A 13774-nucleotide genomic window follows, 5' to 3' on the forward strand; every position below is an offset into this window, starting at 1 on the left:
GCCCGAGAGTGCTAAGTTGGGCTCATCAGTTGATAAATAGCACACCTACCAAGATGCATGGCTAGGGTATACTGTGGATTTTTTCGGGGTGGGGTTGGGGGGAAGCCCGCTCCCCCTGTGTGACCATCGACTCAATCTACATGGCCTCCGATATGCTATTATTTCTAAGAAGGAAGTGATAGCAGGAAAGAGTGGGAAGTGATACAAGGAGTATCTGCTTGTTTCCATGTTAGACACGCTACCAGGCGAGTTTGTGTTGGTTGGATAGTGTTAAGGTGTGGTATTGAAGGGTCAGGGAAAAACCACATAGGCAGGAAAGAGAAAGAGCCTACATGTAAAACCTGACATCTTGTGGTAGCACATGCAAGGATGTGGGCTGGATAGGTCCAGTGGTAGTGTTAGTTGAGAAGAGGTATCATGCACCAGCCATGATCCATCGTCTCGCCATTCCATCTGCCAGGGGATCAGTCCATCTGGGCACTGCCGTGACTAGCACGGGCCTTGCCGGTTGCAGAGCCATGCGTCGAGTACCACTAGGGCGCGCTGCACAGCGCCACCTTCTTCGGGTCCCTCGTACCCAGTCTCCGATCCCGGAGAATGAGGCCAAGCCCGCTGGAGCGGGGGCCTTCTTGAAGGGGGTGGGTCATGACGCCGGGCCTCCTTCCTCTCTGCCCGCGCCATGGCCCGGTAGACTGGGCAACTGCGATAGGAGGCCGCGTGGCCCCATGCGCCGTTGGCGCACACCGGCGCCTCCTTAAGTGTTGCGCAGGCCGTTTAGTGGTGATCACCCCCACTACGGTTGCACCTCACTTGGAGCCCACACCTCTCCTGCCGGTGGCCCTACCTCAAACAGCGGAAACACTGCAAGAGCTGTTGAGGGGGACGTTTTGATCTCACCTGATAGCTGCTACCCGCTGAGGTCCTCTCCTGATTGGCTCCTCGCTCGGCTGATGTCCTGGGAGCAGTCCTGGATTGCAGCTGGGTGGCCTTCTCCTGGTGGGCCGGCATCTTCTTCCTCCTGGTCCTGGGGCGGCGTCTTCTTCCTGGGCGTCTCTTCTCAGCAGGGGAAGAGGCCTCTTCCTGGTGGCCCCCCTCCCGGCCTGGTGATCCCGGGGTAGCAGGTGGCTCCGCTGCGTCGCCGTCTTCTTCCTCCTGCTGGCTGGCGGTGGTGGCGTCGGTCGGTGCTAACACTCGACTGCGTTCCCTGTCCTGTGGGGCGCACGTCGACGTCTGCAGCTCAACAGTCACACTGGCAGGCTGGGCCTGGACAACAGCCTCTGAACGCCTGGGGGCGTCCTCCTCCACTGCTGTGCAGGCGTCCACCGTCCCGGGCGCTTTCCTGGATTGTGCCCGGGTAACAGGCCCTTCCTGGTAGGCCTGCGTCTGCATCCACTTTGCCCTGGCAGGTGGTCGACGGTCCTGGTTGGCAGCTTTGTTGGTCTGCGTGTACTTAGTAAAGTACAGCGGTCCAACTGGGGGCGCGCCGTTGTGGCGCTCAGGAGTGCCGCCGTTGTCCTTGGTCCTCGGATCCATATGGGTGGCTGCCTCCTGGTAGACTGAGCCTGTGCCATCCAACTGTGCCCTGTGTCCTGGTAGCCGGACGACCTGGTGTCGTTGGGACGCCAGCTCTTCGTAAACCCCCAAGTGGTCTGCGTCCTTGGGGTGGATGATCACCGCCCAACCAGTGATCACCTCGCCGATGGTCTTGATGATCGAATCCCCGATGAACTCCGCGATCGCCGTAAGAAGATTGATTATGCGGATCATCTCCTGGTAGTCGTCCGTCCCCCAATGGTTGTACACCAACAGCCTCGGGAGTCTGTATTCGGGAGCATCCACCGTCATGACCGCCACTTGTAGTTTCACTATGGCTCCCCTGCAGTCATAGTCGGCTGGTTTCACTGGAACGGATAGCTTCGCCATCCTGGTCCTCCTGAAAAAGAAATCCTGGAAGAAAGAGAGAAAGCGAGCACTGAGAAATGCTCAGCTCTGACAAAAGCTCTTTTGGGAGTGTACCAACAAGTACAGTTGCCTGGCTGGCACTTAGAAAGTACAGAGCGCCTGACAAGGAGAGGGACAGCGAAGCAAGAGGCACGTACGTGTTCTCGCTAGCACACTCAAGCTCGTCCTCATGCATACCGTGGAGGCCACTGCATAGGCTGTTTGGAGCCACCGGCAGTGCCAATGCACTACGAGAGACTGTCTCATTACCAAAATTGGTACCTGCCTGGCCATCAGATGATACAGATGTTGATTCCTATAGGGAACTTGAAATATTTGTCCCGAGTGAGTAAATTTATAATACCAATTTAAATGGTCCGTTAATGTACATTATAAATTTTCCAGCTAACTCATTCCTGGTTGCCAGCGTTTCGCCTGAGTGTGCTAAGTTGGGCTCATCATCTGATGGCCAGGCAGGCATCAATTTTTGGTAATGAGACAGTCTCTCGTAGTGCATTGGCACTGCCAGTGGCTCCAAATAGCCTACGCAGTGGCCTCCACGGTATGCACTAGCCATGCGTCTTGGTAGGTGTGCTGTTTACCAATTGATGAGCCCAACTTAACACTCTCAGGCAAAACGCTGGCAACCAGGAATGTGTTAGGTTGAAAATTTATAATGTCCAATAACAGACCATTTATATTGGTATTATAAATTTACTCATTCGGGACAAATATTTCAAGTTCCCTGTGGAAATCAACATCTATATCATCTGATGGCCAGGCATGCATCTATTTTCTGTAATGAGACAGTCTCGTCGTGCATTGGCACTGCCGGTGGCTCCAAATAGCCTATGCAGTGGCCTCCATGGTATGTACTAGCCATGCGTCTTTGTAGGTGTGCTATTTACCAACTGATGAGCCCAACTTAGTATACTCGGGCGAAATGCTGGCAATCATGAATGAGTTATTGTAACTGGAAAATTTATAATGTCCAATAACGGACCATTTATAGTGGTATTATAAATGTACTCATTCGGGACAAATATTTCAAGTTCCGTATGGGAATCAACATCTGTATCAATTGGCTATATGTCGCACCGACATAGATAGGTCTTTTTGTGATGACGGGATAGGAAAGGCCTCGATTTGGAAGTGGCTGTGGCCTTAATTAAGGTACAGCCCCAGTATTTGCCCGGTGTGAAAATGGGAAACCATGGAAAACCATCTTCAGGGCTGCCGACAGTGGGATTTGATCCCATTAACTCCCGAGTGCAAGTTCACAGCTGCAAGAAGTCAAAACATAGAAATGCAATTTTTTTACATCACGGACACTTTTGTTTGGCACTGCTGTAAAATTTCCATTGCCAACTTTGGGTCCCTATCTGCACAACGGGTTACTTATGGAGATACAAGAATTAATACAGGGGTGCTATTTACCAAATACATTGTAATTTAGAAAAAGGATAATACAGTAAGAGTAGTAAATGGAAACCTAGTAGGAACATTGTAGTGGATAGGATTGGTGGAGAGGGAAACCATTCTTATCCCAATTCCGGTACTCTGAATAAAGGAGAAAATGATGTGATAGTAGTGGATTGAAATCATGGTAATTTTTTAATGCTGTGAGACTATATTGGATTAGACCAGATACAAGTTGACGACACAGGGTGACACAAGTGCACATGAAAATACAGCTCATGGGCATGAGCACATGTTGGAGCCCAGGTTGAGACATGTAGTTTACTCCTGGATGTCCACGCTCTTAGTTGAAGTACAGTTGCGCTTAGTGCAAGAGCTCAGTTTGTGAATACTTTGGCTGTAGTTTTGCTAGAACTTGTTTCTGAATCCAAAAAGTCAACAAGTGTATATTTAATGAAAATAAGGACTCGCAGAGAACTTTCTTTAACTAGGGCATTTTATGGCAATAAATTTACCATTTTCATTTAAACCATGATCAGTTTAATCTTTCAAGTGCTAAATGAAATGAAAACCTACAACCTGTTTTCCAGTCAATGACCGGGTCAGGGATGGGATGTATGAACTTGCGGGGAGGTTATGAATTGTGCCGGCTGCCGAGACCTGTTGCACTCCTCTGGGGCAGTGATTAATTACTGACAGATGAAATGAAATGATGGTGGAGAGTGTTGCTGGAATGAAAGATGACAGGGAAAACCGGAGTACCCGTAGAAAAACTTGTCTCGCCTCTTCTTTGTCCAGCACAAATCTCACATGGAGTGACCAGGATTTGAACCACGGTATCCAGCAGTGAGAGGCCAGTGTGCTGCCACCTAGGCCACCGAGGCTTCTCAAGTGCTAACTATTCCCAATTATTTTTGTAACAATGTACAATCAACTTTTTTTTTTTTTTTTTGCTAGTAGCTTTACGTCGCACTGACACAAATAGGTCTTATGTCAGCGATGGGACAAGGAAGGGCTAGGAGTGGGAAGGAAGCGGCCGTGGCCTTAATTAAGGTACAGCTCCAGCATTCGGCTGGTGTGAAAATGGGAAACCATGGAAAACCATTTTCAGGGCTGCCGACAGTGGGGTTCGAACCTACTATTTCCCGAATACTGGATACTGGCTGCACTTAAGCGACTGCAGCTATCAAGCTCGGTTATCAACAAATTAAATACCACCTAATCGATACTTTATTTCTTGCCTTTTGGCAGAATTATAAAAATCATTTCACATACAGGACTTGTTTCGACCACTTAGTAGTCATCTTCAGCTGTCTCTAAATATCTTAGATGAAACCATTTAAATATTAAGCACATTAAAACCTTAAGGTGCTGGAAAATGAAGGCGGGGGGGTTTGCTGCTTGTACTATGTCAAGGCTGGAGGTAATTTGCTCCCACCTACCATTAACTACTGTATTATATGATTATTCACCACCATACTGTACACAAAATTTTTTGTGTCTGTATATAATTCTATATACAATTAAGAAAGAAGCAGCAATCCAGAAAGGAGTGAAGCAAGGCTGCAGTTTGTTCTCCCTCCTTTCCAGTGTTTGTAGTGGAGAAAATGAAAGAGGAATTTGGAAAGGGAATAACAATCCAAGGTGAGGAAATCAGAACCCTAAGATTTGCTGATGATATTGTTATTTTATTTGAGACTGCAGAAAATCTGAATAAATTGCTGAATGGTATGAACAGAGTCTGGAGAAGGAGTTTAAGATGAAAGTAAATAAGTCCAAAACAAAAATAATGGAGTATATTCGAATGAAGTCAGGCGATGGAAGAAATATTAGATTAGAAAGTGAATTTTTATTTTTACAAGTTGCTTTACGTCGCACCGACACAGTTAGGTCTTATGGCGACGATGGGACAGGAAAGTGCTCAGAGTGAGAAGGAAGCGGCCATGGCCTTATTTAAGGTACATCTCCAGCATTTGCCTGGTGTGAAAATGGGAAACCACGGGAAACCATCTTCAGAGCTGCCAACAGTGGGGTTCGAACCCACTATCTCCCGAATACTGGATACTGGTCGCACTTAAGCGACTGCAGCTATCGACCTCGGTAGGAAGTAAATTCTTAAAGGAAGTAGATTGTTACTTGGGTAGTGAAGTAACTAACGATGGGAAAAGTAAGGAGGACATATATGCAGACTAGCACAAGCAAGGAAGGCCTTTCTTAAGAAAATTTGCTTACTTTGAACATTGATATAGGAATTAGAAAGATGTTTTGAAGACTTTTGTATGTAACGTGGCATTGTATGGAAGTGAAACATGGATGATAACTAGCTCAGAAAGAAAAAGAATAGAAGCTTTTGAAATGTGATGTTACAAAAGAATGCTGAAGGTGAGATGGATAGATTGAATCCTGAATGAAGAGATACTGAATTGAAATGGTGAGAGGAGATCGATTTGACTAAATTTGATGAGAAGAAGAGAGAGAGTGATGTAGTAGTTATGTAGAAATGAAAATGTTAGCACAGGATAGGTTGGCATGGTAAGCTGCATCAAACCAGTCTATGGACTGATAACTCAAATAACACATACAATTATTTATATTACCTTAGAATAATAATTTCCTTGTTGTGTAATGATTTTGAAGCGTGCACTACTGAAAAACAGGTTTTCAACACAGAATTCTACATGCTCTGTGCTCAAACCTCTAGGAGTGTCTTCAAAGTTATCATCTGATCCTGAGTTACAGATATGTTCTGTTAGGCAATAAGTAGGTAGATTATTGAATATATTTTGTTACTTGAACAAATACATGCTTAGCTGACATGAAGATAAATAATATTTCTTATTTTGAGGACCAACATGAGACACCTGGTTAATTCTCCCTCCTAATAATATCACCACTTTCAAGTACATTTAAACGAGTGTGTTGATAGCAACAAACCATTTTGTCAGCAGCATTTTAATCAGTAGCATTCCTTCCAAGTTTTGTGGATGTCAGATGCTACAAATCACACTGGAAACTGTGGCATGAAGACTGCGGTCTGCAGGGTAACATGGAGCAGAAACCGCCTCAGATCATGTTGCCATTCAAACTAGGTTGTTGAATTAAATCCTTTTGCTTACAGAAGTCACCCTGTGCTGCAAGTTGTGTCTAGCTTTACTGATTCCAAATAGTCAGTTAAGGTCAAGCTTTAGTTATGCCATTGTTTGATGCCACCATATGACCTTTGCCTTGGATCCTAAATGGATAGGGTTTGATATTTAAAATTAACGTAGTTTAGACAGTTAAATTTCCTCTTCTTGTTACTGAAGTGATGTTGAATATGTGAATAAATTATGTAGCCTGATCTGTGTGTTCTTATTTTGTAGGCATCCTGTTCTTCAAGACAAGTATTATTTGTGACAGTTGAAGGAGAATGTTGGCAATATTTACCTCGTACTGAGTCGTGGAAGAAACTTCCTGACTTTTCAACTGTTGAAAATGAGGAAGTTGGTCCTCGGGATGATTCTCTGCCAAAGAACACCTCTGATTATGGTGTGTTGGAATTTAAGAAAGTGCCAAATCAAATCATTAAAGTTAGTTGTGGAGATGTACTCAGCATAGCCTTGGATGCGTTTGGTAAGGATGTTTTAGTTTATTTTCGTACAGCACTCGGCTCTTTATCAGCTGAACTTTTTTTTAAATGAGCTATAGAAATTATCTTATGTTAAGGGCGGGTGCTTTTCATGTATTCCCTATGCGGTTAATTGTTAACTTTTAGTGGAATTTTTTACAATTAAGGTAACAAAAATTTTTATCTGACTACTTTTTCTTTTCAGTGTTATGGTGTACAAATCTGTGTTACAGTAGACATCTGTTATAGCTAGTATGGCATATAGTGAGAACTCCGCTGTAACAACAGCTTTTTTCTGTCCCGTGAAAATTACTATATTAAACCGTGTATTATCCTTCAGTTACAGCGAGAACCCTATCATTGATGCGTCCGTTATTTCGAGCAGTTAAGCATGCGTTATATTTCCTGTTATTAGTATTTATGCTCTCCAGTGATTATATTGAATGCAATCAATCATTTTTGGTATAGTTTTCTGGCTGTGTGCAGTAGCAAGCTCTCTCGTCGACATTCATACTCGAAAAAATTAAGAACTTGTGTTAGGTTTAGTGGTCCACCCAATCAATACACTTCACTTTACAATGAAAACTATTTAATATAAAAATATATTAAACATATTTTGGAACATGGTTCGTCTCATTTGAGACTTCTTCAACCAAAAGTCAATCAATCCAATCAATCAATCAATCAATCAATCAATCAATCAAGCAAGCAGTCAGTCAGTCACTACTGATCTGCATTTTGGGTAGTCGCCTAGGTGGCATATTCCCTATCTGTTATTTTCCTAGCCTTTTCATAAATGATTGCAAAGAAATTGGAAATTTATTCAACATCTCCCTTGGTAAGTTATTCCAAACTCCCCTTTCTATAAACAAATATTTGCCCCAATTAGTCCTCTTAAATTCCAGCTTTATCTTCATGTTGTGATCTTTCCTACTTAAAAACACCACTCAAACTTATTTGTCTACTGATGTCAGTCCACGCCATCTCTTCACTGACCGCTCAGAACATACCACTTAAAGACAAAGAATGTTATAAGTGTTTTAAATCCACCTATTCAATACCCATTATAAGGGCATCTTCAGCCTTAATCTCAAACTTGTAAGGTGAGTAATCAGGATCCTGATTTACATCTTTACAGACAAAGGGACACTACACCAGGGTTAGCCAACTGCGTGTCCGTGTGATGTCAGGTAACACGTCACACACTCTGCTCGGGCAGCGAAAGTACTTAGTACTGTAACTGAGAAGTAATGGCTAGAGGGGCGAGGGGAATCACGTCATTCCTAGGGAGAGGCCCAAGGGCTGCAGGTAGTACAATGCGGTTATGTGTAGTACATATTCCTCTCCACATAATTTATTGTAACGTAACTTTGTTATGAAGTAGCATAAAAGTTATAAAGCAACTTTATTTCTACATATACAAACTAAACTTGCTTTTTCCGGTCAATCTTCGGAACTGATATTGAACACAAAATTGCTGTGTTTTACAATATCAACCACTGTAAAAATAGTGCTAATAGTAATAAACAGCACAGTTTTACAACAAAAATAGTACAGAGAGTAATCTGTAAACTCAAAACATACGTTTTACCTGCAGCGTGATACAAACTGTAGTGGCGTTGCAAATTTGATACAAACTGTAGTGGCGTTGTAAATTATATGTTTTTTACATACTGTAGCTCTTTTCTACAAACTAAAAATTTAGCTGTAGCAATCCTTTAATTTTCAACAAATAAATATAGATCTTCCCATAAAGATAAAAAGATCGGAGGCGTAGATAGCTTCTCGCACCGTGATGTGCCCGGTTCGTCCATACTTATGTAATGTACTGTACCACTAACACCATACGGCTGAGGATATTCATAGGCATGTCAAATCATTAAAAAATCCTTTATTCGGAATTTGATCCTAGATTTAACAATTTGGAGTGTCTGTAAACTTATATTCAACTTTTAAACCACGCCATTTTCAGTTGTTGCAGATAATGTTGATCTAGACCTACAATTAGAGTTATTAGATTTACAGTGTGATAGAGAACTAAGAGAAAAATTTGTAAATAAGAAGGATTTGTGTGGCTTTTTGTGAAAAGTGTCTATAAAAGCCGTAGCCACCAACATATATGGCACTTCACGTGTTTACTACGAAGCGAGGCTGTCTCTTCGTGTCACTCTACGGCAGCGGCTCCCCACCTTCTGCGCTCTTACGTCATATGGGCTCTCCAATGTCACACGGTCTCTCTTACATTACACGCCAGCCAGTTGGCCGACACTGCAGTACACCACAAGCTCTAATCAACATCAAAATACCTTTGACTTTCGCTCCTTCAAGCTAAGATAAATACGACTACAGACAGTCGAATACCCCTCCTTGCTTCTACAACGTACCTAAAGAAGACTGTTACCTTATCTTAACACATGAAATTAACATCTTTAACAACTTCAACAGTCTAGCAGCTTTACTTTCTTCTTCTTCTCCTCCACTGGGAGAGATAAAAAAAAAAAAAAAAAAAAAAAACAATTTCTACTTCATTGCCGGCCCCGTGGTGTAGGGGTAGCGTGCCTGCCTCTTACCCGGAGGCCCCGGGTTCGATTCCCGGCCAGGTCAGGGATTTTTACCTGTACCTGAGGGCTGGTTTGAGGTCCACTCAGCCTACGTGATTACAATTGAGGAGCTATCTGACGGTGAGATAGCGGCCCCGGTCTAGAAAGCCAACAATAACGGCCGAGAGGATTCGTCGTGCTGACCACACGACACCTCGTAATCTGCAGGCCTTCGGGCTGAGCAGCGGTCGCTTGGTAGGCCAAGGCCCTTCAAGGGCTGTAGTGCCATGGAGTTTGGTTTGGTTTGGTTTTTTCTACTTCATTATGCAGATTAAGCTGTTTATGTTCCAAATTATAGTAATTTCCACGTAAGGAAATACCCCAGAAAGTAAATATCGCCACCCGATGCTCTTCTTTTCTCTTTTTTGTAATGGCTGATCACTGCTGCCAACCTGCCTGGTTACATATTAAAATCACCAGACATAACCATAACAAACTAACCTCAATGTAGGAAACACCGATAATCAATGTTTCCCTACCCTAGTAAATGATAAAAGATAAGATCAAATAAATCAAGATAATTATGAATATCTCGTCGATTTCCACGCTCAATGAGGAATTAAGGAAATAAACACACTTTCTCACTCAAATTATCCGTCTTTATTTTGATATACACTAGGCGTACTATAACCATATTCTTGACAAGAGGGGCGTGTTAAACGATGCAATTTATTTAATAAGTCTTTGCAGTGTGATTTTAGAAAGTTCCAGACATCCAATGACTTCCCTTTCTTTTGCGCGAACATTTCCTTCTCTCTTCAACACCGGTAACCAGTAAGGAGAGAAATTATTGGGCATATTTTCAGCCTGCAGGCTGGTTATATCTTCAAGCTTATCAGGAAATATATAGGAATACTAATGTGCCAAGCTCCGTGAACGGAAATTAGGTCAGGTTTCAAGTTCACTGCGGATTTGAAAATAATAATGTTATAAGTTCTACTGCCAAAATTTCGTCCCGCAAGAGTTATTTCGTGTACCGGTAGATCTAGACATGAGACTGACGTACTTGAGCACTGTAATCATTTCACGCAAACAATGTTAATAAATGCATTATCCGAACATGCCACAATTCTACTTACTTGGTATTAGCCAAATAGATTTACAATCCCACAGAAAAAGAAAATATGCTTTAAATATTCTCGCAAATGTATCACTAGTGACTTTAACGGCGATGCGGTGGCAACACGCAATTCATGCTAGAACAGTGATTGAACGTTGCCAACGTGCCAGATTAACGGTTAATGTAAGACGTCGTATCGGCAAGTAGGGTCCCTAAACTGTATGGTTACCGACACTGAAAAAGACCTGCAAAATACCCAACAGCAAGAAAAGTAACTATAAATCGATACCTTAATATTACAGGGGAGAAAGGGTAAGGTTGCACGCTTAGGGTACGTCCTTATACGGAGAGGACTATACTTATGTTCCAAATTACTTTTCTTACACCCTCAACAAGTATTAGGTGCATTAAACTAGGTTCCATTCAGCACTCCAAGGAATATAATCTTATAGAACTTTTGACATGCAGCTTGATACCACAGTATATATTTATCGTATGATGAATCTATGTACACACATGTATATAGTTCAGGGTAAATATGCATAGTCACAAGTCCGTACAATACTATAACTCCAGGTCTAGCATTTTGACCCAATCAGCTGCTTCATCCGATGTGCGGTGAATGTCCATCAGCGTTCCTTTGAAAGCTCGAATTGGGCAGTCAGCAACAATGTGGTGGATTGACTGAGAAGATGCACCACAATCACAATCTGCAGACCTAGTCCAACCCCATTTGCACAACAGATAACCACATCTGCCTTGTCCAGTTCTTATCCGATTGATGATTCTCCACTGTCGTCTTGGAAGATAAATCCTTGTACTCGTTTAGAAGGATTCTCAACCAGATGTTTGTTCACTACCGAAGACTGATCCCACTGGGCTTTCCATGAACTGTTAACATAAAAAGAGGTTCTTTCAAGATCCATTGCTGTACGCCAGGGTGGTTTCCTTGATTTCAGTCGTTGATGTTCAGTGTGCATAATATCTTGATGGATGGGTAGTTGGGGGTTCTGCTGAATGTTCTTCCAAACCTTTAGGAGAGCTTCTGATCGTCTTAGGGCTGGAGGTGCAATATTGCTGAGAACAGGAAGCCATAGTGTGTTCGTGCTCCGAATGCAACCCGAGATTATGCGCATTGCCTGATTGAGTTGTACATCGATCTTCTTTGTGTGAACACTATTGATCCAATAGGGGCAGCAGTATTCAGCAACAGAATATGATAAGGCTAATGCTGTTGATCTTAGAACATGAGTATTGGCTCCCCATGATGTACCAGCAAGTTTCTGAAGAATATTATTTCTAGTTTTTACTTTAGCAGCTACATTTGAAAGATGTTGCTTGAAAGTCAAAGTTCTATCAAGTGTTATTCCCAAGTATTTTAGTGTACTGCAGAACGGCAACACTTCACCTCGGAATCTGACTATTGGTTTGTAATTAGACTGTCTGTTGCGTAAGTGGAATGTAGATATAACTGTTTTTTGAGGATTTAGGAGAAGGCACCATTTCTTGAAGTATACATCCAAGGCTTCCAGATCAGTGGCTAAAGTAGTTTCAGCATCATAAAAGTTGGAGCACTGAGTCACCAAACAAATGTCATCAGCATAGATGAATTTTCTTGATGATGTGTCTGGGAGGTCATATATGTACAGACTGAAAAGAAGGGGGGAAAGGACTGATCCCTGAGGTAAACCATCGTTTAATTTAAACACTCTACTTCTGTCATTATCAGCGTAGATCTGGAAGTACCTATTACTGAGCATATTGCTAAGTAAGGCCGTAAGTTTACGACATGAGATCACACTAAAAAATTTTAGAAGGAGTCCTTCTCGCCAGACAGTATCATAGGCAGCTGATAGATCCAAAAAGGCAGCCACGCTTACTGATTTCCTCTCATATCCATTTTCGATATACGTGGTGAGAGACAGTACTTGATCATTACAACTTCTTCCAGGTCTAAATCCTGCTTGCTCTATAGGAATGTAGCTGTTGATTGTTTCATAAATTCTATTGTAGATCAGTCGCTCAAGGAGTTTATATGTAACACTTAGAAGTGCTATTGGACGGTAGCTTACCACTTTAGATGGATCTTTATTTGGTTTCAGTATGGCTATTATCTTTGTTTTCATCAGAGGTGATATGTTTCCAGTTTGCAGAATATTAGTGAAGAAGTTGGTTAACCATTTTATTGTGGCTGGTCCGCAATGAGCCAAAAATTCAGGATAAATTCCATCAAATCCTGCAGCTTTTCCAAGTTTCATACTTTTTATTGCGGCTTCAGTTTCCCATTCTTTGAATGGAGTAGAGAATTCAGAAAACTGCAGCGCTGCCCTTTTCTTGATGTTCAACTTTAATTTGATATCCTTTTTGGTTCGCTTGTCTTTTGTGTTTTTAGAAACTGATATTAGATGATTAGCAAAATCATTCAGATTGATGGCTGTTTTTGATCTCTTAGTTGCAGGGTTTGAAGAATCCAGTTTCCTAATTATAGACCAGGCCTTTCTGCTAGAATGGGTGTGATCTAGGGATTCCACTGTTTCATGCCAGATCCTTCTTCGACTCTCATCCAAGGATTGGAGGAGACCAGCTGCATTGTCGGAATTAGGATGTTCTTCATATTCTCGTAGTAATTCCTCACTCTCTGAACTCCAGCCAGGGATATACTCCTTACGATATCCTCTAGGGATGCATCGTCTCGCTGCACCTTTTGTAACCCCTACAAATCTGCTGTAGTTTTAACCAAGGACAGTCTTATAAGTTTATGTTAAACAAGCAACTGCATTAGTATCCTCATTTTACGATTTGTAAGAGCAATCAGGATCCTGATTATTCACCTTGCAGGTTTGAGAATTTTAAGGCTGAAGATGCCCTTATAATGGGTGAAACGTGTCCCTGTAATTAATATGATAAGTTTCAATTCTTAATTACTAGATCTCTTTGTATTGAATAGGTGGAAATTAAACACTTGTAACATTCTTTGTCTTTACGTACATTTCAATATGGACCAAACATGAGAATTATAACGTGTAACATATGACTTATTCAAGCAGCTCGTCTCCTTTCTCCCAAATCTTCCCACCCCAACTTTGCAAAATTTTTGTAATGCTACTCTTTTGCCGGAAATCACCCAGAACAAATCAAGCTGCTTTT

General features: G+C 42.3%; 1 protein-coding gene across 1 annotated transcript in view; it reads left to right on the top strand.

Annotated features, from left to right (window-relative positions):
• The window catches only part of LOC136877716 (uncharacterized), a 70555-nt gene that overhangs the window by 21469 nt on the left and 35312 nt on the right, over nt 1-13774 (top strand). Inside the window, exon 4 of the mRNA XM_067151927.2 lies at nt 6723-6972. Coding sequence (XP_067008028.2) covers nt 6723-6972 — 250 coding nt within the window. The remainder of the gene's footprint in view (nt 1-6722; nt 6973-13774) is intronic.

The sequence above is a fragment of the Anabrus simplex genome, chromosome 7 (assembly GCF_040414725.1).
Source record: "Anabrus simplex isolate iqAnaSimp1 chromosome 7, ASM4041472v1, whole genome shotgun sequence".
Classification (NCBI taxonomy): Eukaryota; Metazoa; Arthropoda; class Insecta; order Orthoptera; family Tettigoniidae; genus Anabrus; species Anabrus simplex.